General features: G+C 43.6%; 4 protein-coding genes across 6 annotated transcripts; 1 reads left to right on the forward strand and 3 right to left on the reverse strand.

Annotated features, from left to right (window-relative positions):
* Positions 1-4253: 4253 nt before the first annotated feature.
* CG42749 (uncharacterized protein) lies at positions 4254-14476 on the forward strand. 3 transcript variants are annotated; one of them, NM_001201616.2, is made up of 7 exons: positions 4254-4430; positions 4507-4582; positions 9509-9592; positions 9653-10247; positions 10309-10459; positions 14067-14183; positions 14265-14476. In NM_001201616.2, the coding sequence occupies exons 3-7, from the start codon at positions 9536-9538 to the stop codon at positions 14380-14382; spliced, it is 1038 nt and encodes a 345-aa protein (NP_001188545.1). In that variant the 5' UTR covers positions 4254-4430; positions 4507-4582; positions 9509-9535; the 3' UTR covers positions 14383-14476. The 3 variants fall into 3 exon arrangements, with proteins under 3 accessions (NP_001188545.1, NP_001284880.1, NP_572209.1); NM_001297951.1 differs by having other exon boundaries at positions 4254-4582; NM_131981.3 differs by lacking the exons at positions 14067-14183; positions 14265-14476 and adding an exon at positions 10759-11082.
* Positions 11176-13879, reverse strand: CG3323 (uncharacterized protein). The gene is made up of 2 exons (NM_131982.3): positions 13519-13879; positions 11176-13442 (listed from the first exon to the last, which is right to left on the reverse strand). Exons 1-2 carry the CDS (start codon positions 13730-13732, stop codon positions 11407-11409), a joined length of 2250 nt encoding a protein of 749 aa, NP_572210.1. The 5' UTR covers positions 13733-13879; the 3' UTR covers positions 11176-11406.
* CG17764 (uncharacterized protein) lies at positions 14449-15605 on the reverse strand. Its single transcript, NM_131983.2, has one exon. The coding sequence runs from the start codon at positions 15398-15400 to the stop codon at positions 14582-14584; it is 819 nt and encodes a 272-aa protein (NP_572211.1). The 5' UTR covers positions 15401-15605; the 3' UTR covers positions 14449-14581.
* Positions 15606-15652: 47 nt separating this feature from the next.
* Cdk7 (Cyclin-dependent kinase 7) lies at positions 15653-17171 on the reverse strand. The gene is made up of 2 exons (NM_078489.3): positions 17017-17171; positions 15653-16945 (listed from the first exon to the last, which is right to left on the reverse strand). Exons 1-2 carry the CDS (start codon positions 17080-17082, stop codon positions 15950-15952), a joined length of 1062 nt encoding a protein of 353 aa, NP_511044.1. The 5' UTR covers positions 17083-17171; the 3' UTR covers positions 15653-15949.
* Positions 17172-17273: the final 102 nt, after the last annotated feature.

Raw genomic sequence — 17273 nt, forward strand, 5'->3', positions numbered from 1 at the left:
ATCCTAAAATGTATATTTCAAGGTCTGCTATGACTTCCATAGCTAAAAGCGCAATTTTGAATACTAAAAAGAGATCATTAAATAGGCCTCATCCCATCTTAATTATTCATTGATTTCGTTTTAATGCCACAGTTTTTTTTTTTTTTTTTATCGACAAAAGCTTCGTTTGTTTTTGCTCTGGCGATCATAACGAGATTATGACAGTTTTGTGAATCGTTTGCCGTTTTGTTTTACGATGCCACAATACGAAAATTGCCCTTAACGATCGGCAATCAATGCCAAGACTGGAGCAACTTTCCATAGATCAGAAATCAATATTTTAATGGCAAAAGGCCCCAAAATAAATTTGCACACATAATGTAAATATTTATTTGGCTATTTTACAAGCGAATCTTGTTGTATTCTCAAACTGGCACCCTGCCACGATTTTAATGGGCGTAGGTGAGCGCGATTCGAATGGGGTTTTATTTGAAAAAAGTGCGGGGGGGTGGGGGGTTGTTGGTTGTGCATTAAACTTTCCAGTTTTTTGGGGCGAAACTTTTGTTTAGACGCCGACAAAGATATACAACAAGTTTATAGGCTTTGCAGTGTATAAATTTCAATTTATTCCATTTTTTAATAGTTTCAAAGTGCTTAAATCAGTATGGCCATTTGGAATTTTTTAGTTAGCATATTTCTATGAAATTCCTATTAATATAGAACTAATTTTTCCACTAGTTTCTTTTTTTTTAAGTTTTAAATATACATAAACATATTAGATTACCAATCAAAGCACATCTGTGCCAAATGTCCTTTGGTTTTGCCGAGCACTTATTTTGCGATAAAAAATTGTTTTATCTCAGTCATAAATGTCAGCACTTCTGCCATCTGTCTATCTGTATTTGTGAGCATTGCGCTTGTATATGTATTATAAATATATATGTATGTATCAAAATCCATAAGTATATATGTATGTACATTTGTTTGGCCTATTTAAGTAACAGTTTTGCTGGTAATATCCACAGGACTTGAGGGCCAAAAGACTTTGAGATGAGCACTTTTTTTTGCATAGCTAAATGCCTTAGAAAGACCAGTAAAAATGAAAAAAAAAACGAAAGGAACCAGCATCCTTCTATCTTTTGCCTTATTTTATGTGACAGTTTTATTTATTATTTTCTTTTGCTCTGCATTTGTATCAGCTGGTTGTTGTTGTTGTTGTTGTTAGTTTTGGCCTGTCACAAACACACTGGCACAAAAAGCACACACACACACACGCACACATGCAAAAAGAACAGGAGACACTGAAGAGCCTTTTGCATATGTCCTTCTATCTGTGTGTCTGTGTGTTTTGTGTGTGTGTGTAACTTGTTTTTCCTGCTTGCTGTTTTTCTATTTATTCTACTATTTTTTCACTTTTTCTTATTTCCTGAGATGCATTTTGCGCTTTTTTGCGGTCGCTCGGCTATGTTAATGACACTTACACAACCAACAACAGAGCCCAAGAAATGTCACACCAACGAAAAGCGAGGGGGGCGTGGTTAGGGGGAGGGGGCACCGCCCCCCCCCCCCTCCACCCATCCAGCGCACTTTGTAGACCCTCTTCAGTTGCCTTTTTTTGGTTGAAATCTTCAGCAGACACAGTAAACAATCGTTTGAAAACTAAAGAGAAGGCTTTTCAAAAACGTTCCACATTCAGAATGTGTTAACTCAAACATAGAAGCTAATATTCAAGCATTATTATTATTAGAATTATTTTTATAAAAATTATTATTATGACAATTAGTTACAATTACTTACAACAATGACGTGCCAACCAAATTGTTTTAAATATGGATTTATTTGCGTGCACTGTACTTAACATTGGGCAGCTAACCCCTATTCGGGTACCACACCCCCCCCCCCACCCCTCCCAAACAGCTTGCCCCCTCAAGGACTAACACCCTCCCCCCCCCCTTCCCTTAACCATCCCTCCTTTTGGGCTCTTCACTTTGCCACTAATGGAACATTTGCAATTAAATTACTCGAATAAAGCATGTAAATTGCCAGTGAATGAAGGCAGACCTGGCTAACGTGGCTAACCTGGGCTAAGTTGAAACCCCCAAACCCACCACCCCCCCCCCTACCTGACCCCCTGACCCCCAGCCCCCCTGGCAGAGGTGAAAGTGCGGAGCCAACGGTGCGTATGTGTAATGTGCTTGGGCCTGGCTAAGTATGCTAATGCTAAGGCAACACAAACACACAAAAAACTATATATAAAATGTACATACTTACATATATGTAAAATAAAAAAAAAATGAAAAACAACAAAACTATTGTCAATGAAAGCCCAATCATACATTTGTGATGAATTAAAAATGAAGAGCAAGACTTCTGTGCATTTGAGTTAAGTTTTTTTTAACAAGTTTTTTGTTAGCTGCAAGTTTGAATTGAGTTTTGGGCACGGCATGCCGCATGCCGTTGTTTACCTAATCATTCGGTGGAAAACTAAGGGGCAAGAAAAGTGGAAAGATGGGAAAAGCGGAAAAGCAGAGTGTAAGGTGGAGAGGAAGTCATGTCGCAGACAAGGACGAAACCGGAATCACAGCCAGGACAAAATCCTCGAAATTCGACCAGCTGCCAGAAGTTTCGCCATAAATGGGGAAATTCTCTCACGCGGCCAAAGCGTACAAATTCTCCCGGCTTCTCTGACATTCCTCGTCGTCCTGCGCAGCTGGAAAAGCGCACCCCCCCCCCACTCCCAAAAAAAAAAATACATATATATATATATATATATATCGAAAAATCCGGCAACAGCTGTTGGGAATTTCCCCGAAAACTGTTATACGAAAATCAAGGCGGGCGATTCAAAACATAAAATAAAACAGTTCACAGTTCATTGAACCGCGCATTTGAATTGACTGCCATAGCTATGGCTATGTTCTTAGGCTTCTTGGCTCTCTAAGACTTCTTTCGCGTTCCGCCAATTACATTTGGGCCGTTTCTTATCTAAAGCTTCAAGTCACGATTTCAATTTGCAAGCTAAAATGAGCCCGAAATCGATCTATTGATTTCATATTCAGCACTCAAAGTGGACGACATAAATCAAAATGTGGTCGGTGACATAAATGTGAGACGCGGCCCAATGGTGTTGTTAATGCGAAAATGAGCAGGGAATTTTGCTGCCGGAATGCTTAAGATATTTGTAAACAATCTGGCCAAGTCGATCAGTTACTTGTTGGCCATTAGTTGCATTTCACACATTATGGTAATTCAATTCGTAGCTGCCCCCTCTTTCAGTGCGGTAACAACGCCTCTGGTTGTTGTTCTTATTTTTTTTTTTTGCGCTGAGCTGGCCTACGGAAATAGCTACCATTCTGAAGTCTAGACTCTTCGGCTTTCAGCCAATTAATCAGCTGAGGTAATTAACTCAAACAGTATACACACATACATACATATATCAATGTAATTATATATATAAATAAATAAGAAAAAAAAATAATATGAAAAATATGGAAAAAATATCGAATTGAGAATTAGAAATCATAGGGTTAATGCACCGCAGAGGCTTCATCTGGCTCAAGTTGCAGGTGGCAGCATCTGAGGTCCTAGTAGCGCATGCACAGCGAGAAAAAACCCAGCAACTTGTGCTGGCCAATGAAGCAGCAGCAGCAGCAAAAACCAACGCATTGCGCATGCGCAGCGGCAGCGGCAGCGGCAGTGGCAGAGACGTCGACGTCGACGCTGACGACGCTGCGTGGCCAATATTAAAATAAAAACGAGATAGGAAGTGAGCAATGAAAATGATCGATTTCTGAATACCCTTACGCCAATTGAAAGTCCTTTTCAAAATGTAATGCAAGAAAGAAAAGAGAAGCTACGCCATAAAATATAAAAACATATATAAATAAAAAACAACAAAATCTTTTGAGTAATATAACTTTATAAATAAAAATTGCAATGCTTTGCTAAAAGCATTTTGAAAGAAAGAGCACCTTAAAATTAGTTATATAAATTTTATAATCCTATAAAAATCTTATAATTTTTCCAACATTTTAAATTTTTTCTTTTCTTTTGAAAGTGAATATTCTAAGTATATTCGCAGATCCTTTAAGTGGCTGATATTAATTTAAGTTGGTACTTTGAAGCGTATATGTCTGCATGTTGTATTTGTTTTTGTCTTGATGCTCATGTTGTTGTAGTTATTGTTGTTGTTGCTGTTGTTGTTGTTGTTGGGCGTCGCTGCCGCAGCTCTGCCGCCGTACCGCGCAGTGAAATTGCGTTGAAATTCGATCGTCGAGCGGCAAACGAACTCAGAACGTTGCCGCTGCGCAAACGCAAAGCACGCGATATATACACAACCCAATACACACGCACACACACGCACACACACACACACACACACTTCCTACGCCACGCCCACGCCGCCGAAACGCCCACGCAAGCCGGCTTGCAGGATTTCGCCCATCTGAAGTGTATAGAAATTTTTTAAATTGTTTTTAAAATCGAATTAAAATTTCACAGTTTCACAGCCTTTATTTTTTTTTTAAGTTTCTCTTGGTATTCCTGTGTGTGCGTGAAAAATTTTAAGTGCGGAGTGCAGCGTAAATTACACAAAAATATTCAGGTAATTCACCCAAGTTCAAGTTTATGGACAACAATGAGTGGAAACTATTTTTTAAGTGACTCCTTTTTCGTCAGTGAGTTTTAAATGCAATTTAATTAAGTAAAGAAAAAACGAAAGACAAAGCAAAGTAATGCTAGCAACTTCAACTTCAACTTGGCAGTACCTTTTAAAAACTCTTATATTACTTTTAAGTTTAAAGCACAAATCGACGCCTGACTGCAATTAAAATAAAAGTAAAAATAAAATAACGCAAGCGAGCGGTTTTAATGCTCGAAAAATACTACCGCATAAAAGTTTCGAAAGAACGTGTTCGAAAATGATTAGGAGTTCAGCGACACCTGGCGGCCGAATGCACCTGTTCCAGAATTTCGCCAGCTCCTTTAGCACAGTTTTTTTTTTCTTCACTTTATTTTTTTTTTCTTATTTTTTTTCTTCAGATTTTTGTTTATTTTGCCCTGTCGATTTGACCAGCTGTCATGCCAAAGAATCGAATTAGCCCCGAATGCGACGAGTAACGCACAATTCCAGCTTCACAAGTGCCGGTCGGTGGGAGTGAAAAGTGGGCAGATTACCTGATCGGCATGCCAAAATGGGCGGCCAAGTGCAGTTAGTGGCATAGAACCCGCTATTGGGGCCTTGGGGCTGATGGCTGCATTTCAATGAGCTGCGCTCTGAGTAACCGAAAATCATTGTTTTCATTGGCTTTATTTTGATTTGTATTTTTTTGTATTTGTATTTGTATTTTTTTTTATTTTTTTTTTATTATTTTTCCCTGTGAACAAGCGAAGCAATCGCATGGGGATCACGTTGGTGGGCTCCCCTTTATTTGGGAAGCTCGGCCTTTTTGGCTCGATAGAAAGCAAAAGTTGAAATTATTCCATTTGTTGCGCAAGACGTTTTCGTTTTCAATTGCAACTTTCTATTTAATTACTTGTACTTTCTTAAATGCAAACGATGCATTTGCAATCGCAGGCACGTTTCTTGCAGTGCATGCGTGTGGTAGGCATTTCGATGGCCATTCCAAAACTGACCTTCGATGTTTAGCGAACCGCAATTAAAACACTTTTTAATGCCAAAAGGTGGTAAGGATATATGTATATATATAAATATAAATATATATATATGTACATATAATCAAAAGAGATTGTTCCCACGCCCGTCGATTGCTCGTAAATTAAAATACAAAAGAGTTTTCAAAACGGAAATATCAGATACCAAACTGGATAATGTGGCTAACTATTTGCTCTCTCTTTCTCTGTGCATTTGAGCCAACTCGATTCTGAGCCATTAATTGGGCCATTTGTTTTCGTTTGATTCATTTGCGGTTGGTTTCTGGACATCGCCGCTCCAATTGACACAATGACACATTTTTCTTGGCTTCAAGGCGGCTGTCTAAATAGCATTGATTCCATACGATTCGATTCAATTCGATTCAATTCGATTGGATCAGCGATCAGCGATCGATTGAAAGCCTCTGTGTTTGGATTACAAAATGTACGCATGTTTGATGACTCCACGCTTTGCATGTTGGCCTACGTGATTGAAAAGCGCGATGAGTTTAGGCCATTGAGTGGGACACCTAAGCCACCATGAGCCAGAAATCACCTCGATCTATCAATAAAACCAAACACCAAATGTAAATTAAATCGCAACACTCAAGTCCCAAAAACAGGGAAAATTCGAATTACATATTCCTGTCTAAGTACCTTGGAAAAGGTCATCAAAGAAGATGTTTAATCAACCTACAAACGTATCCATTTGGCGGCACAACAAAATAGATACATTTCCAAAACAACCAATTAGTTTCTTCATTTTTTTTTTTGCTCGCCAAGCAATTAAGATGGAGAAATGCCAAAAGAACGATTCTATAGACCGATTTACACATGCGACAGTTCCAGTTTGCAAATCAGCTGAATACATATATTTCTAACTTCTTTTTTTTTGGCGACCCGACCTCCAAAAAAAAAAAAAAAAGAAAAAAAAAGGCGTCTTAAAAACGCGGATGATCAATTTGTCATGCCGCTTACAGAATCGTGACTCGTACGAAAAATCGCTTGGTGACGATGGCGTTCACATTATAATGCGTATCAATATCATTATCATTATCTGTGATTTATTCATGTCGCCCATTCGGCGAGAAACGCTTTTGTCTGCCTTTTCTATACAATTGATTACTCAGTTCGCGTTGGGCGCCATAATAATTAACAATTGGATTGTTTCATTTGGCAAACGGAAGAGATAATTGACACTGCTCGCATCTATGTGACGAATTTGTTAATTTCATATAAGTAATTTCTTAAGGACGTTGCTGTATTTTGAACCCCTGTTTTCCATCTTTTGACAACTTTATTACTTGAGTCTTCTGGTTGTTTTTTTTTTTGGGCACGATTGCACAAGGTGATATAGAGTACATTAAGTACATTCCGCTTTTTGCACTTCATTCGATGCCTCCTGCTGCGTTATTTGTTTCTTCTTTTCGCCAAAGGGCTTAAACGTTTAAGTCGCTTGCGTAACGAAAGCACACGCAGTGCCAATAAAACAGCATTGGTGGGCCCTTTTTTTTTGTTTTTTTCCTTTTCGAGGCTGTGCAATTTGCTTAATTTACAACTTAATTTCCGTCTGGGTTTTCAATTAATCGCTGCCGATCGGCGTTCGCCCGACAATTATGATGAACCTTACGTTTTTGCAAGGACGTTTTTGTTTCCCTGATTTTTCCTGCCACATCATGCTGCCTTCCTTTGGTTTTTGGTTTTGGTTTTCGGTTTTCCTTCTCGAATTTCACTTTGTCGTGCATTACGCTCATTTAACGCCAAGCAGTTTCCACCTGGTCGCTGATTGATTTCGGCGGCCCAATTAAAAGGCAAGCACTTCTGCCTAATTACGTAGACGACAAAAATTGGCTGCTCGGGGGTTAATCACAGCGGGCCTTAACCCTTTAATGCTCTGCACCTAAGCCTAATGATCTATTGCATTATTTACATGCAGCATTTGGCATTTCATGCTGCATATTTTCTACCATTTAGAATATATAATATACATATGCACTTATTTTGAGCTTGGCTGATGGGTTGGCATGGGTTAAGGTTTCCTTCGAATTAACCGCTTGGCGACCAAACCATCGAATAATCAGTCACCCTTTTGTTTTTTGTTTTACTCCTTGTCAACTTTTTGCTGGCAGTTCGGTTTTGCGCTTGGGCTGACAAACATCATCATTGAAATGCGATAAAAAAAAATCAATATATTATTCATAAATTGATGAGTTATAAAATCACGTTTACTGTCAATTTCCTTATGAACCAACACCCCTCCCCCTTCCTCACTCCATGAAACTCCCTGTAAATGTTATAATTGCGTATCGTTAAATAACCAAATTTACGGCCGCACAGAGTCAATGGCCAAAAAGGCCAAAAAAAGCAAAAAAAAAACAAGAAAATATTTACTAAAATATTACGGAATGTATGGTTATAGTTTTGGTATCAAAGCAATTTGTTTATCAGCCGTATATGTATATATATACATACATATACATATATATCGAGGGAGTTGGTTGGATGAGTCTAGAATGCTGGGCATTAAAATTGCGACTAAATAAAAGAACACTGAGAGAAATGAAGTAGTAGTAAAAGTTGTAGTAGAAGTTGTAGTAGTAGTATTATTATTATTATTAGTAGCAGTAGTAGTAGTAGTAGTAGTAGTAGTAGTAGTAGTAGTAGTAGTAGTAGTAGTAGTAGTAGTAGTAGTAGTAGTAGTAGTAGTAGTAGTAGTAGTAGTAGTAGTATAAGAGTAAGAGTAGTAATAGTAGCAGAAGCAGTAGAAATGGGAGTGAGTAGTAGTAATAATAGAAGTATTAGTAGTAGGAGCAGTAATATAAGTATGAGTAGTAGTATACAAGAGGAATACTTGTTATAGACCGCTTCAAAATGGCATTCTTTCTTTCTAGAATCCTTTAAATACTAAAATCCCAATTACACCCTTTTTTATTTCTGCCAGTGCACCCTTGGCTTTTAATGAGCTTCGAACGCGAGCCAATGCACATATATATATTTTTAGCGCAGAAATCATCTGCATATTTTGATTTCGTTGGGGGCCGGACCAAGTTCAAGTGCCCGGCGTAAACTCGTTTTTGCCACAGATTGGATTTCCCTTCCGGCGACTGCGAGTGTGCGTAAGCCACATACATGCATACATACATACATATGTACATGCATACATGCACACATAGATGATGCCATTAAAAGTAATGTTCGAAATTGAAAATAAAACAAAAAAAATCCTACACCTTAGGCAGCAAATTTATCCATTGACAGTCTGGTTCCCTTGCGTTTTATTACTAGTTTTTCTACCCTTTTTGCCCTGACAAGCGAGCAAACATGTTTAACATAAAAGATAAGCCTTAAAAAAAAAGGATGATATTTAAACAAAAAGTGGCAAATTCACTCGCATTTATCCCCGTCTGTCTGGGTCCAGATTGTGCCCGTGTGTGTGTGTGTGTGTGTGTGTGTGTGGGCATGAATTTATTTATAAAGGGCAGCGGCCATAAAGTCGAAAAGCGGATCAGGTGGACGTCCTTGCAATCTGCACTCAATGCACCAAGTGCTGCGCACAGTGGTGCTAAATTGGCTAAAAAGTGTGGCATCTTAAGGATAAATTGCTAATTGCAACAGAGGCTGCGCACAGTGTTGCGAAATGATTTGAAAAGCGTGGCAACTTCTCTAGGCTATGTCATTGTAAATGCACTATGATAATACCAGTGCTCATCTATCTTAGCATGTAATTAATAATATTCTACGCAAATTGCGTTCCACTGTTTGCTCAGGACCAAAAAAAAAAAAACCCGTTTGAGCTGATCAAAATGCATTCGACTTAAAGCGTTCTATCCTGCCGCACTATAATATCATGTTGCACGTCGCGTTTGCTTCTTTCTAGGCAACTGGACATCTGAGGCAATCTGGCATGGCGATGCGACACTTGACAGCTGCCACAATGGGCGTATTGCTGCCAGTGGGCGTGGTAAGTAATCAACGCACTGATTCATTTAGCTAGCCAAAATGCTTAATTACACGTTTGCAGCTGGGATTTGTGGTGCTGATGCAATTGATGGCATCGGTGCGTGGACATGGTCGACTAATGGATCCACCGGCCAGGAATGCCATGTGGCGTTTTGGCTATCCCAATCCGGTGAACTACAATGACAATGAGCTCTTCTGCGGCGGCTATGCGGTGCAATGGGAGCAAAATAAGGGACGTTGCGGTATCTGCGGCGATGCCTACCACGTCAAATCGCCCAGGCCGCACGAGGCTGGTGGTCAATACGCCAAGGGCATCATCTCACGCTACTATACCGCCGGTCAGACGATCGATGTTGAGGTGGAACTGACTGCCAATCATTATGGCCGTTTCGAGATGTTCCTCTGTCCGAACAACAATCCGCGACAGGAGGCGACACAGCAGTGCTTCGATCGTTATCCGTTGCTCATTTCGGGCAGTCGAGAGCATCGGTATCTGATACCGCGTGATGCGAAAAAGAAGGATATATTCCGATACAAGGTACGTTTGCCGCCATATGTCACCTGCACACAGTGCGTACTCCAATGGACCTACTATACGGCCAATATGTGGGGCACCTGTGCCAATGGCACCGAAGCCGTTGGCTGCGGCAAGGCAGGTGAGCAGAGAGTTGAGATAGTTTTCGAATGAAATGATTTATATACATTCAATTAACACAGAGACATTCCGCAATTGTGCGGATGTGGCGATCGTTTCGAATACCGGCGGCGGTATTCCACCGCCTTTCGTGAATAACAAATCGCCATACCTGCTCTATTATCGAGATTATCGTGCTCCGGCGGACAACAACATCTTTCCACTTATTGTGCGGTAAGTAGAGCAAACGCAATGTTTCTTCTCAGTTCTCAGGATTTCGAAACAAAGGATTTAAGCTATCTGTTTTCCACTATCCGCTTCTGCCTTTTTTATTCAGTTTATTGGGTTCTATTATCTTTTTGCTATTCTCTTCTGCTTTAGTTACTTATTAACCGTTTCACTTCACACCTTTCACGATACTTTACCGTTTCCGCTTTATTGAACCATCTCTCCTCGCTGTTCTTCCTCTAACAGAATATGTGTTCTTTGTTCAGCTCTGCGAACACGATTTTAACTCTTGCTTTGGTTTCTAGCAATGCCACGCGGCATGCACGCAAACAAGGCAAGGCTAAGCCGCCTGGCCGTTAAACAGCTTACCCGATACCTGCTTAAAACCGCTTACCCGCTTACCCGCTACCCGATCGCAAACCGATTTGATTACGTTTTTCTAGCCCTAGTCGAAACAGCTATGCACCCGCGTTCGGATGGAATCCCGCCCGAATCGGGTCAGAGTTCAAACGAGTAACGGGTAAAGGTAAATTTCTCCACCGCCTACATTTAAGATTTTAAACGGTTATGGTACACACACGCACAGGCACTGCTGTACATAAAGAAATGCTTGAATAAACTTAAAACCTATAGAAATGCTTTTTATATTGTTTCGCTTAACCGCTTCGCTTAACCGATACAGATTCGAATGGGAATCGAAATGCTTTAGATGCTAACGGTTTGCAATACACATGAAATTTTATTAACTTTGACGTGGCTTCGCTTGGGCCCGAGTAAGAAAACAATAAATTCGAAAAATAATGTGAAATCAAACACCGAATCCGGTTATCGGTGCTTTTCCCGCTACTTGCTATTATCGCCACATTTCCCGCTACAGTTTTTCTCTCTCCTACTTTTGCATTCACTGCTTCTTTTTCTATGGCATCTTGGCAATATTTCGATGGTTGTGTAGCTTAGCAGATAATATCCGGAGATCCGATGGCCATGATGAGAACTAATATAACAGCGATCTGGACCATTCCCACCAATACGGTTTTGAGCAACTTCAAACGCACCTTGGGCTCCACGTCACAACGAACGGGTGGATCGGGCGCTCTACGAGTTATTACTTTCCTGGTCTTCTTTGGTCGCGAATCGAGATTGGATTCCAACGCGTCTTCCTCTTGCACTTTGCCGTTCGGCTCCTCCACTTTCATTCGCTTCCTTGTCCTGGGACTGGGATTGGGTGTAAAGTCTGGTGAACTAATTTCCTCTTCCGCTTCTCGAATTTTCTCCAACTTGGACAATTCCACGTCCGTTTGAGTGGTATTGTTCACCTGACAAGGACATTCAGTTAGACGATCGCCCTGCTCCTCTGATTTCACTGCAGGAGTAGGAGGAGCAGCAGCAGCAGCAGCATCATCCACGCCCACTTCGTTGAGACGCACCGAGAGGCGTGAATAGGCAATGGCTCCGCCATAATGGGCCATAGTTGCTCCACCGCCACCCGCCTCGCGTGTGGCCACCTCAAGCTGTTCGACGGTGTTAGCATCCATGATTTTTGAATCCGCATAGGCCAGACTATTGAAGAACATTGTGTCCTGATCCAAAAGATTAAAGGATCCCCCAGCGCCGGGCACTTTTCGCAGTTGCTGAAACAGCATATTCGGATTCTTACGCAACTGACGAAAGTTGGTGCACTGCAATGGATCATCCTCGTTGAGCTGGACCAATGGCGGTTCCTCTTTGGGTGCCGGTAAATAGAAGCATTGCGACTCATCCGCCGTCTTTAGCTCGTTAAGTGTTTTGGTCTCGATGCGAAACTCTTGGACAAAGCCCACATGGCAAACGGTGCCAATGATGCGTGCCCGCATCTCAATAGCTGGTATATATTCCAAGCGCAAACAACACAATTTCCTAATGGGCAGCTCGTCCAATTGATTGGGACTGGTGCGCGGTGTGTAGAAACGTCCAGATGATTGCCGGCTTATATCCGTAATGATTACGTTGCTTCTCGGCTTGGGTATATTGGTGGCCCTTAGTGTCGCCTCCAGTTTTTCGCTCACCTTATGCAGCATATGTATCTCATGCTGCAGCACGGGCAGTTTCTTTGACACCTGATCCAATTCCAATTGGCGCTGCTCCTTCTCGTACTGATCCTTTTCCAGCTGGCGCTGATTATTGTGCCTGTGGCACACCTCCTCCAATTGCAACCTCAAACGGTCCTGACTGCCAACCGCCTTCGACTCGAATTGCTGCTGGCGCTGCAGCATGGCCGCCAATGTGGGACTATCCAACTGGCTGGAGGTGGTCGATGTGCTCTGTGCCAGTCCCTCGACGGGCGAGAGTGTGTATCCCTCGCCGGCGCCACGGCTGCATAGAGCCTCCTCGGAAATGGTCCTCTGCAGCTTGAATGTCTCCTGTTCCTGCAAGCTAAACTCACCATCCTTTGGGCCATTCAAGTGCTCGCTGCTAGCGCGCAATTTTCTGGCAGTCAACAGAGCTTTGACCTTCTTCACCGGCTTGCATACATAGACGAAACTCTTGTTCCCCTCATCCGGCAGGCGTATGGCCTTGGCCAATTTGATCTTGTCGTGATCCATTGAGCTGCCGCTGTCGCTTATTAGCTTATCATCACTGCCGTCCTGCAGAATGCTGCTCTCGCTGTCATGTGGTGTATTCACCAAATGTTTAGCCTTGTGATTGCCCAATGGCAACGTCTGAGATTGCTCCACCGTGACCTCAGTGGTCAGAGCTTCGCGATATTGATTCTTCCTCGGCGATTTGTCCGCTCTGTTTGGCAATTTGGCCACTCGGGGCAGGAAACTACGCTGACGACTGGCAGTGGTGACATTCTTATTGGTGCTTGCATGGGTGCTGCTTAGGAACAACGGAGGGACCGGTATTCCGGACTTTGGTGGTTGTGCGTAACGATGTCTGGGCGACAATTGACTGGTCCAATCCTGTCCAGCTGTGTTGCAGTTTCGAGCCGAACGATTGCTGTTGTTAACTGAACAAAAAAAAAAAAAAAAAAGAAAACAAAATAAGAAAAAAAAATCTGAGATCTTTGGTTGGACGAAACTTACCGGTGGGCAGGCCACGCGACAGCATCTCCGTTCTGGTGTAGGTCATCTTGCGGCGGACATTCTGATTGCCCGTCGCTTGTCCCTCGTTGCCGACGTGATTACCCTGGTCGCCGCCCAGCTGAACCTGTGCCTGTCCCTGCATTTGGATGACTTGCGGCAGTCCCTCCTGGCCGCGATCTAACTGGCGTATCTGATTGATTCGATTGCGATTCATGTTGGTTGCTCCGCTACAGCGATCTATTGCGACATCTGCTATATATATATATATATATATATATATATAATATGTGACCTTCGTTTTGTGTTCGATTTATTGTAATGTCGAGCTTATAAAATAAATATTGGGAGTGGGAGCACTGTTCTAGTCGACTGACTGAGTGAAACGAACAGCTGGGACTAAAATCGAAATCGAACTTGACAGCCGAACGCCGGGTGTTCAAGGACTGCTGCGATGCCATTTCCAAAGCCATCTAGTTGATCCTAGTAGTTTTTTTTTTAGCATCATGGAATTCTTCTTGTTATGTGGCTATGCTATTGATTTCTTTTAGTGACCAAAAGTGCATTGGCGCCCCAGCATTCCGTGCCTTGCCGGGCATCGACAACTGGTGCGAGATCAATTGCCTGCGCTATCCGCCCAATTGTCCGGAGGACGCCTGCCAATGTCCGTAAGTATGCACATGAATAATATGTATCTAACGAGATACATACATAGCAAGTTCGAATCTAAACCCATATCAATTGCACAGTCAGGAGTGCGTGGCCATTGGCGAGTATGCTGGACAGGATGGTGCCGACACCTACTGCATGGACAAGTGTCTCAACTATGAATCGGAGTGTCCGCCGGACAGATGCCGCTGCTACTAAACCGGATTGCGAGCCACAGCTGTGCTGCCCACCCATTGCCCATGCGGAGGATGCGAGATGCGATATGCGAGATCTAATGAATTGAATTTAATCGAAGACACTGCTCTAAATTGTTTGAATTTCAATGGCTTGGCAAGGGGGGGTGCCTCCGTTTGTTGGGCTTTCCGTTTCAGTTCTCAGGCGTCACCGCAAGCCTTACTTACTCCCTCCTGTACGCGTCGTACAGAAAGGGTCGGGTGAATGCCTCGAGCAGCTCGCGCTGTTCGCGCAATCGTCGAGTCTGCGCCATCGGCGACTCAGCGATGTCGATGTTCCGCCGGGCACGGAAAAGTGCCGATACCGTGCTGCCCAGCTGCTGCCAGCGTTCGAAGGCCCGGGATTCGGTGTGCGGCGCATCGAGCATTACTTTGGACGACATCACTGATGCCGACAATTCAGCGATCTGTGCAGCAGCAGCAGCAGCAGCAATGTCTGTGCTGTTGGTTTCCGGTTGAGGTTGCTGTTCAGATTCCAGATTGAACTGAGATTGGGACTGGAGGTCGGGCTCCGTTTCCGGCTCAGATTTGCCAGGAGATGGCAAGTCAACGGACAGCTCATCGGGTGGCGGCATTGTCTGACTGAAGATGAGCACCTCGGCGCGCTCCTCGCGAGCATCATCCTCGCTATCCTCCAGGGGCAGGGCGTCGGTGCTGCCGCTAACTAAATCCCGCACGTGCGCAAAACTGGAAGCGATGCGACGCAGTGAGGGGTCATCCTTTTCCTTTTTCGTCGGCATTGCCGGCGCATCGGCATTGGTTTCCACCGGCGCCTTCTTGCTGTAGGCAGCATCCATTGTGGTTGCTTTGGTGGCGATGACATCGCCGGCATTGGTCGTCTGCTTCTGGCGCATCCTATGCAGATTTATGCTGGAAAATTTGTTACCATAGCTTTGACGCATCTCGGCGCGCTTGCGACGCGCCTCCTCCTCCGTCCTGGCCGCCTGTTGGTCCCTGGCCATCAGTTGCTGCGCCTTTGACATCGTCTAACTCCAAACAGGAAAACGAAATACGGCAAATCTTTAGTTAACACTAGCAAAAAGGAAAAAAAAAAAAAAAACAAAACAAAACACGGACCGAAACGAGCGCTGAGAATTTCGAGAGTTTCAAATGTGCGTCGATTGACTTGGTTACCAATTTGTTTTCAGAAATATAAATACGGTAGCGTGCACTGGAACAGCTTTTGCACAACCTACCAGGATCCTATGTACTACTAATTAACTACTCAATTTTCGCTCGCTTTCAATCACATCTTTAATAGATCATCCTCAATCATCTTAAGCATAGTCTTAACAACTCATGTTGGGTGGCGAAAAGGTTTTGCCAAGCGAGAAAAATTCATATCAATTAGAATGGAGTGGAGCTTTTGGAGTGGATGCAATGCATCCTTAAGCCTTTCAATAGAACTTATTGTGCATGTCTGCGGTGAACAACGTAACGCGATCACAAACATCAATGTTATAATGGAAAGTGTGTGTTAACTGAGTGAGTGTGTGTGGGTGTGTGTGTGTGTGTGTGTGTGTGTGTGTGTGCTAGAACTGCAGCCGCTTCTTCTGGGCCAATCCATTGCCCCTCACCGTAGTCTCGACCAGCTTGCGCTTGAGCGCAGGCTTCGTGTCGCCGGTCTGCGGATTGGCGCCCTCCTTGGCGGCCAGAATGGCCGACGGCATTGGCAACTTGGGACCCACTGTGGGCGCCGGTTTGTTAGCGAAATACGGCATGCTCAGTGCCTCGCGGCAGGACACACGCCGCAGCGGATTCATGGCAAACAGGCGTTGCATCAGATGGATCAAGTCATTGCCCGCGGCGGTGAATATATTGTCCAATGGTGTGCCCGGAAAGTTGCGAAACTGCAGATAGTCGTGCAGTTTGCTCAAATGCGGCCATTCAGCTTCCGTGGGTGTTCCCAGTGTGGAAAAGATCCGTGTCAGCTGATCCAGATCCGAATCGCCCGGCATGAACGGCACTCGCAGCATAAGTTCAGCCAAAATGCAGCCAACTGCCCACATATCCACACCGGTGCCATATTGTCGGGCGCCAAAGAGCAATTCGGGCGAACGATACCAGCGTGTGACCACGTGGTGCGTGTAAATGCGATTGGGCGAACCGAAGGACTTGGCCAAACCGAAATCGCCAATCTTTAGGATGCCATCGCTGTTGACCAGCAAATTGTTGGGCTTCAAATCGCGGTGCAGTATCCAATTGAGATGCAAATACTCCAGACCCTTTAGCGTCATGATGGCATAGGCCTTGATGTTCGCCTGCGTTAATATAATCTTGTTATCCTTGATGATCACCTCCAGATCCGTGTCCATGAAGTCGAAAACCAGCGAGACATTCGAAAGTTGACCGAAAACGTCCACCAAGCCAATGATATTCTCGTGCTGCAGCTCCTGCAATATCTTGATCTCACGCAGCGCTGTCCTGTTGATACCGTCGCGTGCATCCTCGCGCGATCCCTTCTTGATCTTCTTTACGGCCACAATTTGGTTGGTCACCGTGTCGCGCGCCTTGTAAACTGTGGCAAACTGCGGTGCGAAAGTGGAATGCGCACATTGTTATGGATCGTTGGGTTGATATTCCGTGGCGGCGGACTCACCTGACCCTCGCCGAGGAAGGATAGCTTGGCATAGCGTTCCGTTTTGTCATTCGCATTGGGCAGCATCGTTTAGGAGCCTCATAAATAGCACGAAAATGACTGAAATGCTGCGAGGCCGAATCAAAACAATTCAAGTTCGCAAACGCTATCGATGGCCGATAACCGATGGACGCCGGTAGGGCCTATCGCGCGCCCCAAAAAAAATACTAGATTTCAGAGTCTATTAAGAATAATGCAAAAACAGCGTATTGCTCCTT

The sequence above is a fragment of the Drosophila melanogaster genome, chromosome X (genome assembly GCF_000001215.4).
Source record: "Drosophila melanogaster chromosome X".
In the NCBI taxonomy this organism is placed as follows: domain Eukaryota; kingdom Metazoa; phylum Arthropoda; class Insecta; order Diptera; family Drosophilidae; genus Drosophila; species Drosophila melanogaster.